Consider the following 13,035-nt stretch of genomic DNA (forward strand, 5'->3'; position numbering starts at 1 on the left):
CATTGTCTACTGTGGTAAGACCTGCATGAATTACACCATTCTTCATGTACTGAACCCGACCCACTTGGACTCGAAATCTCCCTCGTACTGGACCCGATTAACTTTCTTGACTTTGTACTGGACTGATAACTAGATTGGCTTTCTGACCTTTTCCCACCTAATCCACTTCCCATTCCCGTACTCCTTGCGACTTTAACATCACTCTCTGTCACTTTGGCCATCTCAAAGGCTTGCGATAAAGAAGAAGCAAACCAAACCAATGATTGATACTCGGCTTGATTACTCGGATAAAGTGTTGGATCTTATCTCTCTCTTGCGTTACCCATTGTTAAACAAAACTTAACTTAGAAGTAAAGTCCACATCACATCGTCAATTGTCATTTCATCAGTCATTCTCATTCCCATAACTAGATTTTCATTTTCTCCAATTCATATTCCGAACAATACTGCTTGCAAACCTTAGCATGAAACTGCTCCAACGACACTTGACTCAGTTGTTCCTTAGTTAAATGAGTTTTGATGGAGTTTGTTGTCGCTCAAAAAGTCGGCTTTGTTTGTCAAAAATATTCAAGTTGCATGGGTAATATTAATCACTGCCTTTTAGCATTACATTCGGCCCAACTTGTTCCTTTTTCCATAATGTATATTAAGATTGGAAATGGGTGCCAAAAAAAAAGTTTTGGATGGATAGATGGTGCCAAGGTTCGATTCTTAGAGATCTCTTCACCTATATATTTTATTTGGATGAGAATAAACAGTGTTTGGTTATCGACAAGTGGCATAATAATGAGTGGAATTGCAATAGGCGAAGACCTGTTCGTGGAGGGATTGAGGTCGAACAACTTGATGCTCTTAATTCTCTTCTTGCGCAGGTCTCTTGCTCGAATCTGGACGAAAAATGGTGCTGGACAATTACTTCTGATCAATTTTTTCCTGCTTCATCCATTAGAGTGTTGTTAGATCGCTCCATGGATGTATGTCGTAACACTTACTGGAACAAAGTTATTCCATCCAAAGTGCTAAATTTTTTTTTGCGGTTGTTGCTTAATCGTCTCCCTGATAAGAAGAACCTTCAAGATCGCAATATTTCTTGTTCATCGTACACATGTTTGGACTGTGGTTTTACTTTGGAAGACGCTAATCACGTCTTTTTTCATTGCCCGACTGCGACTCATGTTTGGTCATGTATTACTATGTGGGTTTGCATTTCTTTACCAAGATGGAAGGATTTATTGGATCTCATGAATTGGTTAGCCTCAGCTTCTCCAAACCCGAAGAAATCTCTTGTTCTTCATTGTGTTTGCATCGCCACACTTTGGTCTATTTGGAGATTCAGGAATGATATTGTCTTCCAGACCGGGTTGTTTAAAAAGAGCTACATTTTAGATAACATTTTTGTTTCTTCTTTTGATTGGTTTTATGCTAGATATTTTTTTGTTTAGGTTGATTGGAATGTTTGGCTTCACAACCCTTTCAACTGTTTGTAATTTTCTAACATATTGCTAGTATTTTAATAATTTTATGTTGTTCCAAAAAAAAGTAGATGTTATGAAATTAAAAAGTCAAGCAAGTGGCTGAAAATTTGTGTTAGCTTTATCTCTTTACTATTTACATATTGAAAATATGGGTATTGTACAGTATATCTTATGCACTATAAATATGCATCAAATGGAAGTGTAAGAGATGCACCAATATCATATATCAATTTCATATATATATAATATATATTCCCTCTTCTCTTTATTAGTAATATATTGTCAATTATCAGGCCACTAAAGGTACTTATAATACTCCTAAATTATAACACGTTATCAGCATGAAGTGCTCCGTATAATTAAGGTTTTATCTAAGCAATCACAAGTCACTAATCAAGGTAAAAAAATTCTTTAACGATATCTTCTATTATTTATTAGTAAGGTAAATATTATTATCATCATAACTAACATTTATAATTATGTTATTTAAGTTATATATGGTCGGTTATACCGCCTGAATTATATTTCTGTAATCTAACTTTTATTAACTTCACTAACATTTATATTTATGTTATTTAAGTTATATATGGTCGGTTATACCGCCTGAATTATATTTCTGTAATCTAACTTTTATTAACTTCACTAACATTTATATTTATATTATTTAAGTTATATATGGTCGGTTATATCGCCTGAATTATATTTCTGTAATCTAACTCTTATTAACTTCACTAACATTTATATTTATGTTATCTAACATTTATATGCAATTAATCATTATTTATTTCATGCATACTAATGTTTATTCTTAAATTTATTATTTATGCATAATATGTTTATTCTCTTAATCTTCGTATTTATACTAAACATATTTTTACTAAATGTATTTTATAGTAATCATATTTATACTAATAAAATTCTTTTATTAAAATTATTATTAATATAACGAGTACATAACAGTCGTTAACGTCAACTAACGACGTTACAACGGTCATATATACATAACGGTTGTTAACGTCAACTGACGACGTTACAACGACTATATTTTTCAAATATAAAATAAACATCTCTGTTTTCACATTTTCACAAATCAATCTTCATTTTCTCAGATTACCACTCTTAAAAAGTTTTTGTAAAGATGATTCACACAAGGATGATTTTTCCTATTGTATTGGTCATATTAACTATCATCATTGTTACTAATATACTACCGGGTGAACCTATATTATATAGTGAACCTATATTCTATCCTGCCCTTGTGGTTTTATTATTTGTAATCATATCATTATTCTATTGTTTGCTACTTATGAATTTAAAATGATTCTAATTTCATGTTATTAGAAATTGATTATGATTTATGTTGTTCATCTTTCTGAAAATAGAAAATGTCAAACTTATCAAAGCTTGAGTTTGATGCCCTAGACGTATCGGGAACAAACTACACATCATGGGTCATGGATGTAGAAATAAATCTTGGATCATTGGGTATTCTAGAAACTTTAAAAGAAAACAATACTTGTTCTGATCAAGATAATTAAAATCAATTGCTTTTATTCGCAAACATATTGATATCACCTTAAAACATATGTATCTCACTATCAAAGATCCACATGTTTTATGGGAAAGTATCAAGAGTAGATTCGATAATCAAAAGGAAATATTACTCCCAGCTGCGAGGGAAGAATGGAGAAATCTAAGGTTCCAAGATTTTAAAAAGGTAAGTGAATACAGCTCGGCCATGTTCAAGATCCGTTCAAAGCTTCAATTATGTGGTCAAGAAATAAGTGATGCTGATATGATGGAGAAAACTTTCTCCACAATGCATTATGCAAATATAACTATACAAGAAAATTTGAGATTGCAGAATTACAAAACTTTTTTCAAACTTCAAACTTATCTCTTAGTTGCAGAAGTGAATAAAGAATTACTGATGAAGAATCAAGAATCTCGTCCTACGGGTGCGCTAGCATTCCCTGAAGCTAATGCTATTAACAACAATAATAATAAAAAAAATGCACCTGGACAAGGACGTGGGCGAGGTCGTGGTCATATCGGCCATAACCATCATCATGGAAATTACTATAACAATAATAAAAATCATAACTATGTTTGAAATCACCCTTATGGTAATGGTCGTGGTGGTGGTCGTGGTCGTAATAGTTACAGTGGTTGTAGTCGTGGACAAAGAAATAATAATCCACAAAATTATAAAATTCAACCACCATACAATCCCACAAATCATAGTGTTGAAGGAAGCTCTTCAAAGAATATTGAAGATTCTTGTTATCAATGTGGTAAAATTGGCCATTGGTCTAAAAACTGTCGAACAAATCAATATTCTATTAATCAATATCAGGAATCCCTAAAAGGAAAAGGAAAAGAGGCAAACCTTGTGGATGACCTTGATACAAAAATCACTGAGTCAACTTGTGACTACTTTAATGAATAAATTTCTAATATATATATATATATATATATATATATATATATATATATATATATATATATATATATATATATATATATATATATATATATATATATATATATATATATATATATATATATATATATATATATATATATATATATATATATATATATCCTATTATATGTCCCTGTCAAATAAATGGTTGCAGATTTTCAATCTACACCATATCTAGTTTACTACATGTTTCCTTATTATGTGCTATCGTTTGTAACATATTTTAATGTAATATATTGATGAATTATGTACTCATTATTTATTTCTCACATTTTGAAGTTCATGATGTACACTACTGGAGTGCAAAATCCGTCAAATGGTGGGGATCTTTGTATTGCAGACAGTGGTACCACACACACTATACTCAAATCTAAAAAATATTTCACTGATTTTAAAGCAACAGAAGGAAGGGTACATACTATATCAGGTCCTGCGGATTTAATAAAAGGAATGGGAAAGACAAAATTCATGTTACCAAATGGTACAGATTTTCTGATAAAAAATGCCTTATTTTCTCCCATGTCAAAAAAAAATTTGTTAAGCTTCTCTGACATATACCAAAATGAATATGATTATCAGTCAGTGACTACAGAAAATGATAAATACTCAAGTATCACTGACAAGAATTATGTGATTGAAAAACTACCAAGACTTAGTTCTGGTTTACATTATACATATATAAATGTACCAGAAGCACACATGGTAATTAAGGAAAAGACATGTGATCCTGTAATGATCAATCTGTGGCATGAAAGATTAGGCCACCCAGGATCAACAATGATGAAAAGAATAATTCAAAATACATATGGACATTCATTTATGGATTAAAAGATCCCTCATGATGCACTTATCCCATGTACATCATGCTCACTTGGAAAATTGATAATAAGACCATCACCTCTTAAGGTTGAAAAAGAATCATCAATGTTTCTTGAAAGAATTCAAGGTGATATATGTGGACCAGTTCATCCACCATGTGGACCATTTAGATATTTCATGGTCCTAATAGACGCATCTAGTAGATGGTCTCATGTTTGTCTATTGTCAAGTTGAAATGTTGCATTTGCAAAATTTCTTGCTCAAATTATTAAATTGAGAACACGTTTTCTTGATTATACTATTAAAAGGGTGAGAATGGATAATGCTGGTGAGTTTACATCTCAAGCATTTAATGTTTTTTGCATGTCTATTGGGATTGTTGTTGAACATCCTGTTGCTCATGTGCATACACAAAATGGTTTAGCTGAATCACTAATCAAACGATTGCAGTTAATAGCTGGACCATTGATAATGAGAACAAAACTCCCAGTATCTATATGGGTCATGCAATTTTACATGCTGCATCGTTAATTCGCATTAGACCAAGTGCAAGTCATACATATTCTCCATTGCAACTTGCTTTTGGCCATCAGCCAAATATTTCCCACCTTAGAACATTTGGTTGTGCGGTTTATGTTCCTATCACACCACCACAACGCACTAAAATGGGTCCTCAAAGAAGGATGAGAATATATGTCGGATATGAAACATCTTCAATCATAAGATATATTGAACCCATGACGGGTGATGTTTTTACAACACGTTTTGCTGATTGTCACTTTAATGAAACATTGTTCCCTAGATTAGGGGGAGAAATAAAAAATAAAGAAAATGATGTTTCATGGTGTGAACCTCAATTAATGTATCTTGATCCTCGCACAAAAGAATGCGAGACTGAAGTTCAAAAAATAATACATATGCAAGAACTTGCGAATAAATTGCCTGATGCATTTTCAGATATAAAAAGAGTGACTAAATCATATATACCAGCAGCAAATGCTCCAGCTCGAATTGAAATTCTAAAAGTTGACAATAATGTCACTCTTGAGTCTTTGCCACGCCAGAAACGTGGGAGACCAATTGGTTCCAAAGATAAAAATCATCGAAAAAGAAAATCAGCTGATAATGAGGTAAAAGAAAGTGTTCAAGAAGAACCACAAATCAATACTCCTTCTGCAGAGGAGATTGATGATGTCAATACGGAATTTTCAATCAATTATGCACATTCAAAAATATTATGGAACCGAAATGAAATGAAAAATCTTGATGAGATATTTTCATATAATGTTGCATATGACATCATGAATGATGATGATGATGATCCGGAATCAAAATCTGTCATGAAATGTTAAAATAGACATGATTGGGATCATTGGAAAGGAGCAATACGAGTTGAATTTGAATCGCTCAATAAAAGAAAAGTTTTAGGATCTATCATTTTCACACCTAAAGATGTGAAACCTGTGGGATATAGATGGGTTTTTTTGCAAAAAAGAAATGAGAAAAATGAAATTACAAGGTATAAAGCTAGACTTGTAGCTCAAGGTTTTTCTCAAAGACCAGGAATTGATTATGAGGAAACTTATTCTCCTGTTATGGATGCAATTACTTTTAGATAATTAATCAGCCTGGCAGTTTCTAAAAATTTAGAAATGCATCTCATGGATGTTGTGACTGCTTATCTATATGGACCACTTGATAGTGATATATTATGAAGATACCTGAAGGATTTAAGGTATCAGAAGAAACTAATGTAAAACTCAAAGAAATGTACTCAATCAAGTTACAAAGGTCTTTATATAGGTTGAAACAATCGGGTCGCATATGGTATAAACGATTAAGTGATTACTTGATAAGCAAAGGGTATACCAATAATCTTATTTGCCCATGTGTATTCATTAAGAAAACATCATCCGGATATGTGATCATAGCCGTTTATGTCGATGATCTTAATATCATAGGTACAAATAAAGAGATCCATGAAGCCATTCAACTTTTAAAGAAAGAATTTGAAATGAAAGATCTCGGAAAAATCAAGTATTGCCTTGGTTTGCAGATTGAGCATATGCCTAATGGTTTACTTGTACATCAAACAACTTATACGGAAAAGATTTTAAAACGTTTCAATATGGACAAGGTAAAACCATTAAGTACTTCTATGGTTGTTAGATCACTTAATGTTGACACTGATTCATTTCGTCCCTGTGAAGATCATGAAGATATCCTGGGACCAGAAGTATCATATCTTAGTGCAATTGGAGCTCTTATGTATCTTACAAATTATACAAGACCTGACATTTCTTTTGCAGTTAATTTGTTGGCAAGGTTTAGCTGAGCTCCTACCAAAAGACACTGAAATGGGATCAAACACATATTTCGATACCTTCGAGGAACTACTGATTTAGTATTTTTTATTCTAACGATTCAAAATAAGATTTGGTTGGTTATGCAGATGCAGGTTATTTATCTGATCCACATAAAGCTAAATCTCAAACTGGATATGTATTCCTAAATGGAGGTACCGCAATATCATGGCGTTCTAAAAAATAAACACTTGTTGCAATATCATCAAATCATGCCGAAGTGATTGCATTACATGAAGCTACTCGGGAATATTTTTGGTTGAGATCAATGACACAACTCATTACTGATTCTTGTGGACTAGAACGCAATAAAAATCCAACAACTATCTATGAAGATAATGCAGCTTGCATAGCACAGATGAAAGAAGGGTATATCAAAAGTGACCGAACAAAACACATACCTCCTAGATTCTTCTCATATACTCAAAATCTCATTAAGGACAACCAGATCGATATGAGATATGTTCAATCTAGCAACAACTCGGCTGATCTTTTCACCAAAGCACTTCCCACAGCTATTTTCAGAAAATACGTTCACAATATTGGAATGAGGCATGTTCAAAAGATGTAACAGCTCGGCGATGTCTATTTGAGGGGGAGTTAACTCTATGCTGCACTCTTTTTCCCTTAGCTAAAGTTTTTATCCCACTGAGTTTTTCTTTGGCCAAGGTTTTTAACGATGCAGTACTAGTTGATCTCTAATGAAAACAAATTGCCATCCAAGGGGGAATGTTATGAAATTAAAAAGTCAAACAAGTGTCTGACAATTTGTGTTAGCTTTATCTCTTTACTATTTACATATTGAAAATATGAGTATTGTACATTATATCTTATACACTATAAATATGCATCAAATGGAAGTGTAAGAGATGCACAAATATCATATATCAATTTCATATATATAATATATACTCCCTCTTCTCTTTATTAGTAATATATTTTCAATTATCATGCTACTAAAGGTACTTATAATACTCCTAAATTATAACAGTAGATGAATTATTAATTATTAATTTAAAATAAACAAATTAATTAGAAAAAAATAACGAAACCGACACCATTGCGCCAATATGCGTCACGTATACCGTTATCACATGGCAACTCACGGATGGTACGATTCAATTTATGCACGCGCGCGAGTACGAGTCATAAACGTCAATTAGTTAATCAATTTAATTAATTAACAATAATTAGTTAACCAAAAACAATTTATGGCCCACTCACTCACTCTGCTTAATCTCATTTCCCTCTTCACTCGCACTTCTGTAAATACCTACATCCGATCAAATCCAATCCACTGAGAAGCATATATACAAACACATATTTATATTATCGGGGATATATGATGACGTCATCGTCGGCGAGAGTAGATCTGGACGGAAATCCGATTAAGCCGTTAACGATTTGCATGATCGGTGCCGGAGGATTCATCGGTTCACATTTATGTGAGAAATTGATGACGGAAACGCAACACACTGTGTTAGCGGTTGATGTTTATAGTGATAAGATCAAGCATTTGCTTGAACCGGATTCTCTTCCTTGGAACGGTCGAATTCAATTTCACCGGCTCAACATTAAGAACGATTCTCGCCTTGAAGGTCTAATCAAATGCTCCGATCTGGTATAATCTCTGAATATTATATCTGTATTACTCTTTTTTAGCTTGACTGTGTATTTAACCTTCCAAGTTGTGTTTATGCTGCTAGATTTAGCAATCGTCTTTTAAGTTTGTATTATGATTTCTATTGGATCTGCATTATGATGTTATATAGCTCAATAGTGTATATATGAGTGAGAAATGTGTTTATGTATGTTAGATTTTGTTTTCGACTATAGTTGACGGTTAGACTGATGTGGAATTTGAATTAGTTTTGTTTATGTTGATGTTTAGACAGTGAATCTAGCTGCGATCTGTACACCAGCTGATTACAATACGCGTCCGCTTGACACGATTTACAGCAATTTCATTGATGCGCTCCCTGTGGTATGGCTTTTTTCGTCTTTTTAGCGTCTTCAATGTAAATGTGCTGTATTAGATATGCTTAACGTGATTGTTATATTAGTTGAAGTAGGTTTATGATTATGATCTATTGATTGTTAGTGTTATGTTTGTTTATTAGGTTAAGTACTGTTCGGAAAATAACAAGCGGCTCATTCATTTCTCGACTTGTGAAGTGTATGGGAAAACTATTGGTAGCTATCTTCCTCAAGATAGCCCCCTGAGACAGGTATGGATATAGATTTGTAAATGACATTGAATACTACAGTTCTATAATATACAACTTGAAAATATTTGATCAGTGCCTAATTGGCAGAGATAGTTATCTAATTTCAGCTTTAGCTTACGAAAACCAGTACTGGAATAATCTGAGTCTTTATCTTTCGTTTTTCAGTACAAACCTCTCTACAGAATAATCCATAATTTTTGGTTGATATAATCAGTTATAGAGGGTTAAATGTTGTGTATGTTCTTTTGTTTATGAAAGTTATTTTAGTTGATGCTAACTTTTTCATTATTTCGAACCTGTCTGTTTAAATCATTTAGTTAATACTCTCTACTTCTGCTAATGATGCCAATCATTTATTTAGTGAGTTTTCTACTTTTAATCTATTTTGATTATGATATGATGTGATGTTATTGATTTAGTAAGGGAATTGTATGTTGGTAACATTTAAGGTTAGGTTGGCCAACCTTAGGATAATATTTCATGTTTTCTGCTACTATCTTATTCAAAGACTTTATTTTTTGCAATATGATGATGTTTATCTTCTTGCAACTTATGCCTGGTAGAGTGGTCCATTTTTGGACTATTTCATGTAATATCGAGTTTCCAAAGTGTGGTTTTTGGTATCTCAATTCCCTAAATCAATTTTAATATATATTATCAGTGTGCAAAGCGTGCATTTTGACTGCTGCTGGCATGTTGTGAAATGTTATTACACAATTGATTCGTTTTCTAATGCATGATGAAATGAAATGTATTTTAGGTATGTGCTATTATTATCTGCTGCAATATGCAAATTTGTGAGTTGCTCGTGTTTTGTGTCAGCAATTGTTGCTTTCTACCAAATTTGTGCTTGGGATCTGATTATTAATGCTTATCAACTCTTCTTCTTGGATTATAACCTTGACAGGATCCCGCTTATTATATTCTTAAAGAAGATACTTCTCCTTGCATTTTTGGCTCAATTGAGAAGCAAAGGTGGTCTTATGCATGTGCAAAGCAGTTAATCGAAAGACTCATCTATGGTAAGCACACTTGATTTTTGCTCATTTTTTGGTAATACCAAATATGGCAAGCTCTTCATAATGTCGTTGTTTTGTAGCTGAGGGTGCGGAAAATGGACTTGAGTTCACCATTGTAAGGCCTTTCAACTGGATTGGCCCTAGGATGGATTTCATTCCAGGGATTGATGGTCCCAGTGAGGGTGTTCCAAGGGTTCTCGCCTGCTTTAGCAATGTATGTTAGTTATATATATTCATAAAAAAATTTCTGTTTTTTTTTTTTTTTTTTGACGTTTCTTTATTTTTTCCGCCCAGAATCTCCTCAGGCGTGAGCCTCTTAAGCTCGTGGATGGTGGTGAATCACAAAGAACCTTTATTTATATCAAGGATGCTATTGAGGCTGTTCATTTGATGATTGTAAGTTGTAGGCTTGCTTTATCTTTTTACCTTATGTTACTCGATTCTGATTTTGACAATTGCTTGTTCAGGAAAATCCTGCTAGAGCTAATGGACACATCTTCAATGTGGGTAACCCTAACAATGAAGTTACAGTCAGACAACTTGCTGAAATGATGACAAAGGTATCATTATTTTATCACTTGGCTTACTTGAATTTATAATTTATAATAGTCAAAACGGGTGCTGGGAATGGATGTTTACTGATAAAACAGTTCTCTAGTAGGTTTGTTTGTTATGGTCTTCCTAATTCAGCTTCTTAAACGGCAGGTATATGCAAAAGTAAGTGGAGAAGATTCAATAGAGACTCCTACCGTTGATGTTAGTTCAAAAGAATTTTATGGTGAAGGCTATGATGACAGTGACAAGAGAATTCCAGATATGACTATCATAAACAAACAACTAGGTATGAGTTATGATCCTTATTTTTTGTTCCCAAGTCTTGTTTCATTAAATGGTATTCTTAGTAGTTCTCAACTGATGGTCTGTGAAATGGCATTTCTACTACTTCGATGTTTCTGAGTAGGCAAAATGAGCGGGTCGGGTTGGATGTGTAATGGTTTCATGTAGACATAGGCTATCTTTGGCACTGGTCAAAACGGGCCAGATTGACATGTCAACAATTCCATGTCAATTTTCCTTGTTTTATATAAACCATTAACGGCCTAATGCAATTATAAAAATGATACTATTAGAACAATTTAAATCTTTATATAAAATGGTTGAGGATGTGTTGTGAATTGTAATTGTAATTGTAAATAGAGTTTAAAGCTAATATATTATTAGAACAAAAAAAGAAATGAATTCACGCAAATGATCTCTTTATCTCTGTTTTTCGTTGTTTATGTTTTAAATAGTTATTTATCTGGTTATTTGTTTAAATGACAGGTTGGAATCCAAAAACCTCGCTATGGGACTTGCTCGAATCAACACTTACCTACCAACACAGGACGTACGCTGCAGCAGTCAAGCAATCCATTGCAACACCATTAGCCAATTAAAAAAAGTACTTGTGGAAAGAAGGGTTCCGGTTCCTGTAATTTGTGTGCAGTGGTGGGTGCGGTCCTGCTGTAATACTTTTAAAGAATATTTATTTGTTCGTTACGTTGTGCGTTGTTTCAACCTTTTTTTTAGTTCATAGCTGCTAGGAAGACTTGCACCTGTAATGTGTAGTAAGAAAACTTTGCCTGTATAATGCCTGTGTACAACACCAAAAATTGGCTTTTGATACCGACTTTTCTTAGCAGTGTGTGCTAAGGAGAGCTTGGTTTTGGTTTTTTGTTTTAGCAAGTGTCGTATTCTTTTATTAGGTTGTTTCGGGCCTTGTCTTCATTAATAAATTATTGTTACATGTGTTTTTGTGGAACAATTGTGTAGAAACAAATAGAATATGCATACACAATGATATGTTAAGGTGCTGCAGGGTTACAAAAATGCATTACCTAACATGCATTGTAATCTTTCATGCATTTAACTGAAATCATGCCTGCATTTGGATGGATGATGTTTACAGTTGAATGTTGCTCTCATGGATTTATTTTTTCTACTGCTACTTCATTCTTTTTAATGTAATCATCTTACCAATTATTTTTTATTATTATTTTATTTTATTTATTATTATTTTTTTTTGTTGTTGTGAAAAACGAATACTATATAACTCTTTTCTCGAAAGATAAAAGAACTAAACAAGTTACAAGCAATAGGCGCGATGGCTCAAGACAAGAAACCCAACCTAGCCACCACAAAACAAACTAAACCCTAGCCAAACTGCTAACAACCAAAAATCTAAATAGACACCTTGTAACTAAAAAGAAATTACGACAAAAAGGATGAGACTGACAAAACCAATAAAACCAATTAACGAGAGAGAATGCCGGATTACTCGACAACCGATTTACTCATGCTAGAATTGGAGCCAGGTGTAGAAGGCAAACCACCGTTTTTGACAGAGTTAAGGAATACGTTAACACTACCCTATACCTGCCACTTAGAAGAATATTCCAGAATCATGGCAGTTATGATCTTACGTGTACAGCTCACGAACTAGCCCATGTTTGGTGACGTGGACCGAATTTGGTGGGAGCTTGAGAAAGGCCTTTGGTTGTGGAATTATGCCTAGCGTAGCCTCCTACAATAGTATTCAAAACGTTTCCATCTAATAAAATAATCCTTGAGGGATAATATAAAACGACTTACAAAAACACGAGTTGA

General features: G+C 33.3%; 2 protein-coding genes across 2 annotated transcripts; both read left to right on the top strand.

Annotated features, from left to right (window-relative positions):
- Positions 1-683: 683 nt before the first annotated feature.
- Positions 684-1,442, top strand: LOC139841948 (uncharacterized). Its single transcript, XM_071832134.1, has one exon. The coding sequence runs from the start codon at positions 684-686 to the stop codon at positions 1,440-1,442; it is 759 nt and encodes a 252-aa protein (XP_071688235.1).
- Positions 1,443-8,419: 6,977 nt separating this feature from the next.
- LOC139844085 (UDP-D-apiose/UDP-D-xylose synthase 2-like) lies at positions 8,420-12,133 on the top strand. Its single transcript, XM_071834299.1, has 9 exons — positions 8,420-8,763; positions 9,034-9,126; positions 9,263-9,370; positions 10,278-10,392; positions 10,470-10,603; positions 10,684-10,785; positions 10,857-10,949; positions 11,095-11,230; positions 11,713-12,133. Exons 1-9 carry the CDS (start codon positions 8,485-8,487, stop codon positions 11,823-11,825), a joined length of 1,173 nt encoding a protein of 390 aa, XP_071690400.1. The 5' UTR covers positions 8,420-8,484; the 3' UTR covers positions 11,826-12,133.
- Positions 12,134-13,035: the final 902 nt, after the last annotated feature.

This window comes from Rutidosis leptorrhynchoides, chromosome 4 (assembly GCF_046630445.1).
Source record: "Rutidosis leptorrhynchoides isolate AG116_Rl617_1_P2 chromosome 4, CSIRO_AGI_Rlap_v1, whole genome shotgun sequence".
Classification (NCBI taxonomy): Eukaryota; Viridiplantae; Streptophyta; class Magnoliopsida; order Asterales; family Asteraceae; genus Rutidosis; species Rutidosis leptorrhynchoides.

Bases quoted from the DNA above. Each gene is read 5' to 3' on its own strand.
- LOC139841948 (XM_071832134.1), top strand. From the start codon at position 684: ATGGATAGATGGTGCCAAGGTTCGATTCTTAGAGATCTCTTCACCTAT.
- LOC139844085 (XM_071834299.1), top strand. From the start codon at position 8,485: ATGATGACGTCATCGTCGGCGAGAGTAGATCTGGACGGAAATCCGATT. The intron at 9,371-10,277 runs GTATGGATATAG...TAACCTTGACAG, and splicing joins AAGATAGCCCCCTGAGACAG to GATCCCGCTTATTATATTCT. The intron at 10,604-10,683 runs GTATGTTAGTTA...TTTTCCGCCCAG, and splicing joins TTCTCGCCTGCTTTAGCAAT to AATCTCCTCAGGCGTGAGCC.